Source organism: Astyanax mexicanus, chromosome 13 (genome assembly GCF_023375975.1).
Source record: "Astyanax mexicanus isolate ESR-SI-001 chromosome 13, AstMex3_surface, whole genome shotgun sequence".
NCBI lineage: Eukaryota > Metazoa > Chordata > Actinopteri > Characiformes > Acestrorhamphidae > Astyanax > Astyanax mexicanus.
This window is the reverse complement of record NC_064420.1, coordinates 49,535,118-49,550,113: the sequence shown is the minus strand read 5'-3', so window position 1 is coordinate 49,550,113 and position 14,996 is coordinate 49,535,118. Positions and strand designations below refer to the sequence as shown.

The 14,996-nt window shown below is 32.9% G+C and overlaps 2 protein-coding genes and 1 long non-coding RNA gene across 4 annotated transcripts in view; 1 reads left to right on the top strand and 2 right to left on the bottom strand.

The window, feature by feature from the left end:
- Positions 1 to 5,441, bottom strand: part of LOC111191435 (suppressor of cytokine signaling 2) — a 202,678-nt gene extending 197,237 nt beyond the window's left edge. Inside the window, exon 1 of one of the 2 annotated variants that reach the window (XR_007423900.1) lies at positions 4,742 to 5,441. The gene's annotated coding sequence lies outside the window, so the exon portion shown is untranslated. The remainder of the gene's footprint in view (positions 1 to 4,741) is intronic. The other variant, XM_022666448.2, reaches the window with a different exon arrangement.
- The window catches only part of LOC125780655 (uncharacterized), a 227,472-nt gene that overhangs the window by 8,098 nt on the left and 204,378 nt on the right, over positions 1 to 14,996 (bottom strand). The window lies entirely within an intron of this gene.
- Positions 8,816 to 14,996, top strand: part of LOC107196953 (structural maintenance of chromosomes protein 1A) — a 31,486-nt gene continuing 25,305 nt past the window's right edge. The window contains exons 1-5 of the mRNA XM_022666444.2: positions 8,816 to 9,227; positions 10,293 to 10,481; positions 10,596 to 10,708; positions 11,648 to 11,851; positions 13,167 to 13,405. Of these exons, the coding sequence (XP_022522165.1) occupies positions 9,119 to 9,227; positions 10,293 to 10,481; positions 10,596 to 10,708; positions 11,648 to 11,851; positions 13,167 to 13,405 (854 nt within the window). The 5' untranslated portion in view covers positions 8,816 to 9,118. The remainder of the gene's footprint in view (positions 9,228 to 10,292; positions 10,482 to 10,595; positions 10,709 to 11,647; positions 11,852 to 13,166; positions 13,406 to 14,996) is intronic.

The following is a 14,996-nucleotide window of genomic DNA, read 5'->3' as shown; positions in this document are numbered from 1 at the left end:
AAGTGTATTACTATGAAACATATCTCATAAAGTGGTTTAAATCATGTTAAAACAAAGGAAAACTCCATAAAACACCTTAAAAGCCTCATATTTTGAGTGTGCTGTTGGCGGCTGGGTTAAAAACCACAATTCTGCTGATTTAAAACCTTTATTTATAACAGTCTGAACTCAACCTGACAGGAAATCCATTTCCCAAGCCACAGAATAAAGAAAACGCAATGAAAGTATTAAAGTTTAAATTACACAAATACATTATACTTGGATTTATATATATATATATATATATATATATATATATATATATATATATATTGTTTATTATACATTTAACAGTTTAACAGTCCAAATATCATCAATACATATCACCATGCTTATTAAAAATGCCCAGATTTATCCCATTCATTTGACACAATATATAATTTATATTTTTACTAAGAACATAAGCTTATTTAACAATAAGTTAATAACTAATATCACTGTATACTGTGGTGTGGTATCTATTCTGCATGTTTATTGATATTAAAATATTGATCACAACAAAAAAAAAACATGTATATATAATTTACAATGTTGTAATCATGTTATTGATGTTGTACTAATGTTAATACTGATTATAATGACTATAATGATTATTGTGACCAACTTGTATTGCCAGTCTTGAATAAAGACTTGAATTTTACTGTAATTAACCATCAAATAATGTTTTACAATTTTCAATACAGTTTAAAGTAGTATACAATTACAATAGCAAAAAGTTCTCTAATAAGATGTATCTTATTATTGGCATTCTTATCTTTATAAATGCAGCTATTTCTTGTGATATAAATCCCTATAAAGCTCTATAACTTTTTAAATGCTCATCAGTATCTTTTAGTATCAGATTTTTTTTAAGTCCTGTTAAATGTACATGATTATATATAATGTGCAGTATTTGTTCTGCAAAAAAAAAAAAACTATCTCATTTTAATGAAATAAATCTTATTTTCCTCTCTGATTAGAATTTTTGTATTTTGTATATTCGATTATTATTTGATTATTTTTAGGAATAATGATCTTAATCAGTCTTTTTTTTTCTCGAAATCTCAAGTAATTTAAACTTAAAATAAGCCCAGAAAATTACAAGCCTAAAAATGAGTAATTGTTGCTTGATTTAAATCTTAATTCACTAATTTTGTGATACAATATATACAATATATATTTAAATTGAGATATTTAAAAACAATCGCAAATGGGCTGAGCAAAACAAGACTTAGAATGAGTGAAATACGACTTAAATCAAGCAAAAAACGATTTTTTTTTGGCTTAAATTTATACACAAGGATCAGAATAACTTGACTTGAAATGACTTAGTTGAACATTTTAAGCTGATTGATCATTATTCCTAAAATAAGCAAAATAATCATACGTTTATGATTAGTTATGCTTAATAAGACAAAAAAATAGATACAAATAGATTTATTGCCTTAAAACTAGTTAATTTTACCTAGTTTTTTGGCAGTATAAGCTGTCTATGTCTATTGTTGTGTAATGTGTATTAGTTTTTGTGTAAAATTTGCACATCAGAGACTAAAGAAGGCACCTTATCAATAATCACCAGTATCCTCCTGTTTATATTTTCTGGTAATATGTGAAAAAAATGATCATTTCTGTGAACAGCATGCAGTATTACATGTCTCAATCAGATATGTAAAAATGCTCTTCTCATATTACATTAAATTACTGCATAGTGTGAATAGTTTTATAATAATATATTCTTTAATATTATTTGGATTTAGCCCTCCTCTCCTCCACTGTGTCCTTTTTTCTGTTTATTTGACTCAGAAATCCAGTGTCTGTACAGTCTGAGCTCTCCTGCCTGTTCTTCACACTCTCTGACTGAATTGTTGTTATTATAACATCATAATAAAATAATATTTATCCTGGCTGCCTCACAGTGTGGAGCGTTTCAGACAACACTAAACTGCATATGATAATCTAATTACACAGCAACAAGGACACATTATGTGAACAAAAGTCATAATTCATATCTTACACATATCTTTTTAGAAGCTTGCGCTTATTTTATATATTTATTTAGACTTAAGTTTGTGTTCTTTGTAGTGCACTATACTATATTTCATTATACTATGCAATAATTAATTTACTGTATAGTAATTTATTATAGTATACTGTTTTTTAACTTTGCACTATGCTATTTTATATAACAATATACTATACTGTATGTTTTTTATACTATTTCGCAATATTTAATCCTAATACAATACTACCCTATATAACACTATACATATCATGCTATACTCTTCTCTGTTACTCTTGTATGTTTTATACTATAATTTCTATTATACTATAGTTTGTATACACTAAACATTATATTACAGTATATTATATAATATAGCACCATATTAACTATACTATAGTATAGTAAACTATACTATATACTACTGCATCTTTTTATACTATATAGTTATATTTTATACTACACTGTTTTTCTATATTGCACCATACTATTTTTATTTCAATATACTATACTCCACTATACCAAAATATAATAGATTTTTATTACTTTTTTTTGCAGTGACTATATCTGTGGAAAAATAAAACAACTATTTTGCTTCATACAATACTAATATAATACTCTTTAACACTATTATGGTCATGCTATACTCTTCTCTGTTCCTCTTGTATGTTTTATACTATAATTTCTATTATACTATAGTTTGTATACACTAAACATTATATCACAGTATATTATATAATATAGCACTAAACTATACTTTAGTAAACTATACTATATACTTTTGCATCTTTTTATATTATATTGTTGTTTTATTTTATACTACACTGTTTTTCTATATTGCACTATACTATTTTTATTTCAATATACTATACTCCACTATACCAAAATATAATAGATTTTTATTACTTTTTTTTGCAGTGACTATATCTGTGGAATAATAAAACAACTATTTTGCTTTATGTAATACTAATATAATACTCTATAGCACTATTAAAGTCATACTATACTCTTCTCTGTTACTCTTGTATGTTTTACACTATAATTTGTATTATACTACAGTTTGTATACACTACACATTATAGTACAGTATATTATATAACACAGCACTAAACTATACTATAGCCAACCATACTATATACTATTAATTTTTTTATCCTATATTTTAATATTTGATACTTGCACTATGCTATTTTATACTACAATATACTATACTATACTAAACTATACTAGGTTATCTGTGGAATAATAAACCACCTATTTTGTATTATTCAATACTAATGCAATATTAAATAACAATACTATGTTTTACCATAACTGTAAATACTACTACAGTACTCTCAATACTGTTCTTCACTATGTTGGATCTTATTATACTTTTCTGTTGTTACTCTTTTGTTTTTTATACTATATCTAAATATTTGTGTATACTATAATACTATTGTAATATGTTGTTGTTGTAATATTAAAGTATATTGTATTATACAGTACAAACCCATACTATAGCATACTATGCAATACTAAGCAATATTACATCATACTCTAATATACTGCTTTACTGTTTTTATACTATATCTGTTTCATTATACTATACTCACATTATTTTACTACACTAAACTATGTTCTATTTCTCAATACAAAGAATTTGTGTTGTATTTTGTACTATATTGTATTGATGTTCATTACGTTTATATGATAATATAACATACTAAAGTGTATTGCATTATATACTACCCTAAGTTTTTCGATCAGCGTATGTCTAGGTAACATAATAATGCTAACAAAAAGTGTTTTGTCACCTTAACTTTACTATATTATACTATATCATTTAATAATACTATATATATATATACTATATATACATAACTAAAAATACTAAAAATATAAGAAACTAAAAATCAGTGTTGTCTTACCTTAACTGTACTGTACTACACTATACTACATTATACTATCACTATATAAAGTACACTGTAATTAATGTTGTATACTATACCATGCTGTTGTTGTATACTATATATGGTATAAATGATAATGCTAAACATTAGTGAAATATACTATACTATACTATATTATGATATATTACACTATATTATACTATACTATGCTATACAACACTACACTATACTTTACTATACTATATTAACCTAAACAAAACTATACTATAATAAAAATACTAAATTATAGTATACTATGCTATTCAATCAGAAACTATACTGTATCATTCTATACCATACAATATTACATAATGTTATATTATACAAAATTACTATATATATATATATATATGTATATATAGAAACTTGTTTTCTTATCTGAATTATGCACTATTCTAAACTATACAATCAGAAACTATACTATATCACTCAATACTACACAATATCACATCAAGCTATATTATGCTAAATTATATAAAATATAGAAATTTGTTTTCTTATCTGAACTATACCGAATGCTAATATACTATATTATACAATCATTAACTTTATTGCATCATTCTTTACTACACAGCATCCTAACACTTCTTATCTTCTAATCTTATACTACATGATACTATATTATATTTTATATATATTGAAACTTGTTTTCTTGCCTGAACTATACACTATTACAACTATACTACACTATATTGTACAATCTGAAACTGTACTATATCATTCTATACTATAGAATATCACACATATATAATATTTTTGAATCCTGTAATAGTAAAACTGAGTGTGTTCTTACCTTTTCAGAGAAGAGTGTGTGGGAACAGACCCGAATCCCCCCGTATGGACTGGTACCAGTGGCTGTAGAGTTTATGCAGTGTTAGTTCTCCATGGCTGATGATCCAGATCCAGAAGCACATTCGGGTTACTGGTTCAGATCTGCAGAACCCAGGTCCAGTTGGGCTGATCTCAGGTGGGCATTAGTTTCCAGCCTAATTTCCAAAACACTCTAATTGGAGCTCCGTCTTAGTTCAGATCCACAGTCCTTCACTGGTAATGTGTGTCCTAATCAATTCCTAAAGCCAGTGCCCAGTGCCAGCAGGGCAGAACCGGGTTGGGCAGAACCGGGTCGGGCAGAACCAGGCTTGGTAGGGTAGGAAGCGTGGTGGTTCTCTGCTGCCAGGCAAATCTCAGCTCTACAGCTCTACAGTGCTGTACAACGCAGTGCTGCTGTGTGTGTGTGTGTGTGGTTCTGGTGTATACGGAGCAGGTTCTGGTCCTGGTGCTGTTTGTGGTTCTGGTTCTAGTGCTGGTTGTGGTTCTGGTGCTGGTTCTGTCCCGGTGCTGGGGGATGTGCTGTTGCCCCACATGTATTTTTTACAGCTTTCCCTAGTACTCAGGCAGCACAGCACTTTCCAGGAATATTCCCAGAAAGGCTGATCACGTGTGTGAGTGTGTGGATGTGTGTATATGTGTGTATGTATGTGTGTGTGTGTGTGTGTGTGTGTGTGGAGAGGGTGGGGGAGGGTGTGTGTGTGTGTGTGTGTGAGAGTGTGTGTGTGGGTGGCTCGGCTCAACCAATCACGGGCACTGGCGGTGACGTCAGTGTGCGCTCAAATGCAAATACTACTACACAATAGTATATAGTGTATAACACACTGTGTGTATATATTACAATGATAATGATATTATATATTATTTTTATTATATAATTAATACAAGCTATGTAACCGATGATGTCACTGTGTGCTTGTGGTTTTATTATAATATACATTATATTTCAATTATTGTAATTCAAAAGTGTAAGTAAATAAACAATATCAATATATACCAGGCATCAGTGTGTGCTCCTTACTTTTGTATATGTATATATTTTATATTTATATTTTATATATGTATATATATATATACTTATACAATATATATATATATATATATATATATATATATATATATATATATATATATATATATATATATAATATATATTTGAAGATCTAGGAAAAATAGTTCAAAGTATTTTTTTTCAGTATAAAAAAAATTGTGTAAAAATTAGTGTAATCAACATATAACCCCCTGCAATAAACAAAAACTAAAACAAAATTCATAGTTATGTTTTAATGTTATGTAAAGCAATTATGTCTAATATGTTGGTCTTTCAAAAGTAGGAAAATAATAAAACGTTAAAAAAAGTTTATGTCTTTTAATGTCTTTTTTTTTGTTGTTGAAAAAACGAGTGATTATCCTGATTGAAGCATTACCTGTTAGAGGTAAGGAACACTATTGCATTAAATATTGATAGAATAATTAGCAATGTAGTTAGTAATAAAATATTCACACTGCTTGCATTTTTTTGAATAATTATTATTTTGTATAATTATTATTTTGGATATTACCTGGATAAGTAAACATTACACCAATTTAAAAGAAGGGTTAAATAATGCAAATAAACCACATTCATAAATTTATAAATATTTGGTGGAATTACTCTGTTTTTTAATCACAGTTTTTATGCAACTTGGCATCATGTTCTCCTCCACCAGTCTTACACACTGCTTTTGGGTGACCTTGTTCCCACTCCTGGTGCAAAAATTCAAGAAGTTCAGCTTGGTTTGATGGATTGTGACCATGTGGGGTTCAGGTCTGGAGATTGACCGTCAACTTATTTAAGTGTCAGTCAGCAACCGCAAGATGACATAAAGTGACCTACAAAAAGAATGGCAAATTGCAGCTGGGGTGACGTGCATGGAAAGAACAGTTCAAAACAATCTCTTAGAGGCAGGACTCAAGCTAGAAAAGGGATCCTTTTTAACGAGAAGCAAAGAAGAACCAGGCTGAAGTTTGGAAAAGATCATAAGAATTGGACTATAGAGGACTGGAGTAAGATCATCTTCTCTGATGAGTCCTATTTTTTTAGCTTTGTTCAACACTTGGTTGTCTAATGTTTAGATGGAGACCTGCAGAAGTGTACCTGCACCCACTGTGAAATGTGATGGAGGATCGGTGACGATCTGGGGATGATGCTCCAGCAAGGCTGGAATTGGGCAGTTTGGTCTTTGCAAATGATGCATAATTCAAGCCGCTTGTGACGTTATCCTGGGGAAAACTTGCTTTCTTCTGCTCTGGCAACATTCACCAACTCTGGGGACTGTTTTTTTTCCAGCAGGACAATGCTCAACTCCACACAGCTACAGTAGATCAATTAAGGATAAAGGATAAAGGACCACCAGATCAAGACATCAAGACCAAGATCTTCAGACCTGAACCCTATTTAAAAAAACCTCTGGAATATAATCAAGAGGAAGATGGATGATCATAAGACATCAAACCACCAAACTGAACTGCTTACATTTTTGCACCAGGAGTGGCATAAGGTCACCCAAAAGCAGTGTGTAAAACTGGTGGAGAGCATGCCGAGACACATTAAAGCTGTGATTAAAATCTGGGTTATTCTACCAAATATTGATTTCTAAATTCTTAAAACTTTATGAATATAAGCTTGCTTTCTTTTTTTTTTGCATCATTTGAGGTCTGAAAGCTCTGCACTTTCTCGTTAATTTGACCATTTCTCATTTTCTGCAAATAAATGCTCTTAATGATGAATATTTTTATTTGAAATTTGGGAGAAATATTGTCTTTAGTTTATAGAATAAAACAACAATGTTCACTTTACTCAAACATATACCTATAAATAGCAAAATCAGAGAAACTGATTATTTTTAAGTGGCTGTATATACATATATATGTACATGGTTTTGGTTCTGAGGTTCTAGGTCGTGTGATTTACGGGGAAGGCGGCTGTTTCTGCGGTTATTAGTAAATGAAGTCAGCCACGCGTCACGGGCTCAAACCTGGAATTTCACGGATTTGTTCTGGCAGGATGAGCGACACATGCAGCTTTCCAGGAACCAGCAGCCGGGCCCAGCACGACCCATTCCCAGTACAGCAGGAGCTGGATCTGGGGCAGCAGTGAAGAGCGCCCCCTACAGGACACACAGAGAGAGAGAGAGACAGAGAGAGAGAGAGAGAGAGAGAGAGAGAGAGAGAGAGAGAGAGAGAGAGAGAGAGAGAAGTATAGATACTAGAGTATCACCTCTAGCCAATGAAACAACAGCTTTTAGGGCTTTAGAGGATGTTAGCACTACAGAACAAGTTTTTTTTTTTTTTTACTAATTCTGTGATTCATCGTGTTTTTAGGAATAAAAAATATTTAATTGCATTAAATATAGGTTTAATATTAGGATGGTAGTGTCTTAAACCATGTGCGGACCGGATTAGTTTTTCAGGGAGGGCCGTGGGGTAATTTTCTCTGTTCTGGGGGGGTCCTCGACCGTGTACGGGTTTTTCTCAGACGTCTTCTGAGAAAATTACAGGCTGAATTATTATCTACTGTTTTTTGCTGAACTCTGTGGTCTTCCGGTAAATTTCCGGACGCACATTTCTGAGTTTCGTCTCCTCGCGTTTAATAAAATAGCTATTTGGCCACTGCCGCGCACCATAATTACACTTTGGGCGCGCATTTGTTTACAGACGTCCCCCTGAGAAACTAATTCCATCCGGATAGGGCTTTATTTTGTGTGCATAATAGACAGAAAACAGCATTCTTATATTGGTCCATCACTGGAATAAAATTCAGGTCTGAAACTGTTAAAAAAACATGTATCTTTTTCATTCCTGCACTAAAATAAATTTAAGTGTGTGTTTGTAAGGTGACAAAATGTGAAAAGGGGTTATGAAAACTGTAAGCCACTGTAGATCCATTGCTGTAATGCTGCTAATTTGATGGTACACACCATAGACTGTATATATCTTTTTTTACAGTATCTGGTACACACTGCTACAGTTCACAGCCCCAGTCCGTCAAATCCCGCGAGATCTACCGGGATCTGGGGTCCCGCGCAGCACTGAGCCTTTAGCTGCAGGGCTTTAAGCCCAAAACACAGCGCAGTCGCTGCGAGATCTACAGAAATACTGATTTAAAATATAAATACAGGACTTTACAGATACCTGCATGATTTATTCCGGCTCAGGACGCGATTTAGACCCGTTTCTCTGCTGGATCTGCCGGGATTCGGCTTTATTTTACCGCTAACGGGCTAAAGCTAACACTCAGCTAATAGCTTAGCTTAGCGGATTTCCCTGGTTTTCTCTAAATTCGGATTTAAATTCGGATAAAATGGGCTATCTGAAACTAATCGAGATCGAGAACTTCAAGTCCTACAAGGGGAAACAGATCATCGGGCCGTTCCACAAGTTTACGGCTATAATCGGGCCGAATGGATCAGGTAAGAGACGGCTAAAGCTAAAGGCTGGAGAATCCGGATCCAGAAAGGTAAAACCCTCCCCTGGATTTTGATCCAGCTGCGCTGTCTGCTCTGCAGCAGCTTGGCTAATATAGAGCTGCCAGCGCAGCTGGAACAAAATCCAGGGGAGGGTTTTACCTTTCTGGAATACTAATATAATAATACTTACTGGAATAACTAACATACAGTATAGACAGCAGTTAGATGGCTTCCCTACTTGTGATCTGTCATATAATGGTTATAGCTATGTTAATATGTATTTATTGCCACTAATACTCTTATTAAACAGTTTAACCTAGCACAGTATTTGACATTTATCATTTTAGGTAACGTTTAGCTATCTCTAGTAGGGGTGGGCGATATGGCTCTTAAATAATATCACGATATTTCAGGGTATTTTTGCGATAACTATATACTTGGCGATATATGAAAACTAAAATAATTAATTCATTTCAGGAATATAGTATAACAGTATAATCATAATGTGGCAAAATAAATAATATAGCATAAAATAATATAATGCATCAAATAATATTGCAGAATATTTAGTACATGCATATAAACTGCAAACTAAAAGAATTATACAATAAATACACCTAAAGCTTCACAGTAAATAATAGACTACTTTTGAGACAGAACACCTTTAATCACGATGTGGATTTTTAATATCATGATATTTCTGTGTCACAGTATATTGTATACGATATAATATTGGCCACCCCTGGTCACTAAATATGCCACACTTAAAATTTGTGGTAGATTGTAATTGTTACATTACTTTATTTTAGTAGCATTTTTATTTTATTTTGTTACTCTACATAGTCTTGAAGTTACTGTTTGCGAATTAGACAAACTTTTATAGAATTATTTATTTTCTGTAAGTGTATGAAATTGTTTTATACTAACATTAACTTCTTGAAATAAATTTTAATAATGTTTAAAAGTCATTGTTTTGTAATTTCGCTTTTTTTCTGTTATTTTAAGGCCATATTGCCCACCTGTGCTCATTTCTGCTAATTATTAATACATACATTCTGTTCTCCTTAGGCAAGTCTAATCTCATGGACGCCATCAGCTTCGTCCTGGCGGAGAAGACCAGCAACCTGCGTGTGAAAACACTGAAGGATCTGATTCATGGAGCTCCTGTCGGCAAACCTGCGGCCAACCGTGCCTACGTCAGCATGGTGTACCATGAGGACAACGGAGAGGACTGTACCTTCACCAGAATCATCATCGGTATGATCTCACACTTTAGATCAGGGGTTTCTAGATGCATTTTGAAGCTTTATATTTCATTAAAATATGGTTAATCTGTGTTCTCTCTCTCTCTCTCTGTCCATCGTTCCACAGGTTCATCATCAGAGTATCGCATTAACAGTAAAGTGGTGGGTCTGTCTGATTACAGTGAAGCTCTGGAGAAGCTGGGAATTCTCATCAAGGCCAGGAACTTCCTGGTGTTTCAGGTGAGATGGGTGTTCTACACTTAAACAGTATTTGCTGAAGAGTATAGATAATTATATAGTGTGTGATTGTTTAGATGTGATTGTATGTTGCTTGCTTATACTGTAATGCACTTTACTGTAACACTCATTTTACTCTCATTTTTAACTATTTTATAATTTCTTTGAATACTGTACGTGATCTATCAGACTATGAAGGAACATATAATGAATCATGTAGTAACTTAAAAACAGTGTTAAACAAGCCTAAATACTCTGTGAAGTATTTAGGTGTGCTTATCTGGGCAGCTGTTTGTTAACCTGTAATTTCTAAGGCTGGTAACTCTAATGAATTCATTCTGTACAACAGAGGAAACTCTTGCTCTTTCTTTCCAGGGTTGGTCCTGATGAGTGCCAATTTCATCATTATAATATTTTTGATGTTCTTTGCACTGACTGCACTTGAGGATATTTTCAAAGTTCTTGAAATTTTTCTCTTTTCAGATTGAATGTGACCTTAATTTTTCTTAAAATATTGTGTTTTTTTTACTTAGTTGAGTAGTTCTTTGTTCTCATAATCTGGATTCAAACATTACTCAAATATTCACTATTCACTGTATACCTGTAACTCTACCTCTTCACTACTTTACTTTAACTGATGCTCTCAAACACTTTATTAAGAGACAAGAAATTCAAGTAATTAACTCTTGATGAGTTCAGCACAGCTGTTAACTGAAAGCCTGGTGAAGCAATGTGCTACTTTAAAGAATCTAAAATATAAAACATATTCTGGTTTGTTTAACATTTTTTGTTTACTACATAATTATTCATAGTTTGGAAGAGTTAATCTACAATGCAGAATGTCTTCGTACATCTTTGTGTACTTGTGAGTATCTATCTGTATGTAAGCTTCCTGTACAGGCGGGTTAATAAAGTAAAATTATATATTATCTCTTCACACAGGGAGCAGTGGAGTCCATCGCTATGAAGAACCCGAAGGAGAGAACGGCTCTGTTTGAGGAGATCTCTCGCTCCGGGGAGCTGGCTCAGGAGTACGACCGCCGGAAGAAGGAGATGGTGAAGGCTGAGGAGGACACGCAGTTCAACTACCATCGCAAGAAGAACATCGCAGCCGAGAGAAAGGAGGCCAAGCAGGAGAAAGAGGAGGTGCGGTTTACTTTTAAAACATGATTATTGAGGCTGCATAATATAGTGTTTCAGCCTCTTTACCACAGTTTATTGATACAAAAATACATTTTAAACCTTGTTTTTTTAGTGGATAAGTCTACTAGAAGCAGATTTTATCTGACGAGTGCTGTGCTATCACTATCTTAGTAATTTAGAATCTGCTTTTACTAATGCATTTTGTCTGTATGTGAAAATATGATAAATGTTTTGTATCGTGAGAATTTCTTCAAATATATATTTACAATGGTCACTTCTATATTGACAAGTATTAAAACAAGTGCACACAGCCTCTGGTGCTTCTGGTGCTGCATTAATAAAATCTGAATAAAAGAAGAGTTTACTTTTTTCATCCAATCAGAACAATGGGTGGATCTAAAGACAAAGTACAACACTGCCATCTAGTGGTCACGGTTTGAACACAACACAAAATAAACCACTTCTGACACCAATCTTTACATCTAAGTTAGTAATTCTGTGTTTTAAAAATCGATATAGTATTGCAAAGCAAAATATCATGATTCTCCGATATGTCAATATTTGCTCACACCCCTAGTCAATAAAGAAGTACTTACACTGTCCCGTTTTCTAAATCATACACAGCAGCTGCTGTCTTTACTTTATAACAGTGTTGTAAATCTAAAAATCTAATTACATCTTGGAATATATGTTCGTTTGCAGTTTGCATTTTCAGTATGATTTATACAGGGCTGATATTGATGCTAGTTTAAGGTCTGAAATTGTCTTAAATTTGCTGTAGGTATTACATTTTCAGATGGTGCGTTTAATGTCTGGGAAAACACTGTGGCCCATCCTAAACATCTAATCCAGGGAGACAACTAAGATTATCGGAGAGATAGCTAATGTTAGCAGTGAACTAGCTAACATACTGACTTTAGCTAGCTAAAGCGAGCTAGCTAACATTACCAGGGATAGAAGTAAGGTTAGTAGAAAGCTAGCTAACATTAGCGCGAGTTAGCTTACACACTAACGTTAGCAGCAAGCTAACTAATGTTGGCAGCAGGCTAGCTAACATACTAACTTTAGCTAGCTTAAGCAAGTTGGCTAACGTTACCAGGGATAGAACTAATATTAGCAGAAAGTTAGCTAATGTTACCGAGGAGAGAACTAAAAAAATCATGACTACATTTTTGGGTCTTAAATTATATTTATTGAGGTCTTAAAAAGGTCTTTTAAAATGGTGCAAGAACCCTGTATAACTGATCTTTCAGAAATCATATATTTTACATGGTTTCCTCACTCCTCTTCTCTCTCTCTCTCTCTCTGTGTGTTTCAGGCGGAGCGTTATCAGAGGCTGAAGGACGAGGTGGTGCGGGCGAACGTTCAGCTGCAGCTCTTTAAACTCTATCATAACGAGTGCGAGATCGAGAAGCTGAACAAGGAGCTCAGCCAGCGCAACAAGGAGATCGATAAAGACCGTAAACGCATGGACCGCGTGGAGGATGAGCTGAAGGACAAGAAGAAAGAGCTGGGCAGGATGATGAGGGAACAGCAGACCGTGGAGAAGGAGATTAAGTAAGTGGAGATAAATATATCTGCATTGGATGATATGCCTGATATTTGATACAGATACTTTCAGATGTATTTATTTATTTATTTAATGCCGGAAAAGGATCGAGCAGCGCTGGCTGTTCTGCTACAATAGCGCTACTTTAAAGTTCATTTCTTCGATTTGAGTGATTTTTAAGAATATATATATATTTTTGTTAAATTCTCTGTAAGTTATTAATGTGTATATTTGCATCGGTATTTCAATAGACAACAGAGTGTTAGTTATGTGATTTAATCCATATTTCAGCAGTAGTTTTACACAAATGCATATCACATATATTAATGCTTTATTAATATTTGTATCAGAACTTTAAAGAGCCACTAAACCTTGAACCATGTTTGCTTTTCATTAATAGCTGAAATGTGTCCCTTTTGAAGTAATTAGAAGGGAAACATGGCGTCACCCCTGTTCCTTACTAGTGTTGCATAATGCACCTTAAAATCTGGTGCGCTTTATGTATGAAAGTAGACCAGAAAATCGACGTTCATTGATTATGCGCCTTATAATCTGAAAAATATGGTACTAATGTTAGAATAAATAGTATTGTAATACATATGATTAGCTTATTTTTTTATTATAATTTTTTTTGTTGTAAAATATACTAGGCTGTCCGTTTATGTAAGCAAAAAAAATGGTTGGAATGTATGCATAGGAAAGCTCTTATCATTTAAGGTTTTTTTTAGTGTTTACTTTTAGTTTACTTGAAGTTAGGTTTGAATTTGAAGTATCTGATAATTTACATTTTTTATTTTAATGTATTTTAACGTCAGTAAAAGAGCAGAATTACTGTGCTATTTGAAACCCTTAACAGGTCAGGGTTTTTGCCAATTTTCTGCCTGACATTACACCCCTAAATCTTGAGAATTTCTATTCAAGTATTATATAAAAAAAACTTTCATGTTTGATAATAAACTTTACTAAAAAGCATAATTGTAATTGTAATCTCAAAAATATATAAATTAAGTTGTTGTCAAAATATAATGGATAAAATGATTAAATATGTCTCTCTTCTAAACTTTATTTTAAAATCAATATTTTCCTGAATACAAATCAAACGGTTCATGTCCTCTAAAACTTTAGTTTCGTTATGTTTGTCTAGTTTTTACGTCTTTATTTTCAAACCTGCAGAATTTGGGTTGGTTCCTATTACTGATCTGGAATTATTAATTATTGAGTGAAGTAGAGAGAAAACAGGCAGCTTCTCCAAGCGTCCTGTAGGAGATTTTAAACCCTCACATTTTCAGAGTGTAAATATTAGGGGTGGGCAATATTATATCATATACAATATATCGTGACAGAAATATCATGATATTAAAAATCCATATCGTGATAATAGGGCTGTTCTGTCTTAAAAGTAGTCTATTATTTACTGTGAAGCTTTAGGTGTATTTATTGTATAATTGTTTTAGTTTGCAGTTTATATATGTGAGGGAGATCTCACTAGGAGGGCTAGTACGTTTTGGATAAGCAGCAAACACTCCCGTATATCGGTCAGGACATAGAAGACAGAGAGGCATAGGATGGTTTAGGTGGCTTTATGGATTTGGCAATTAG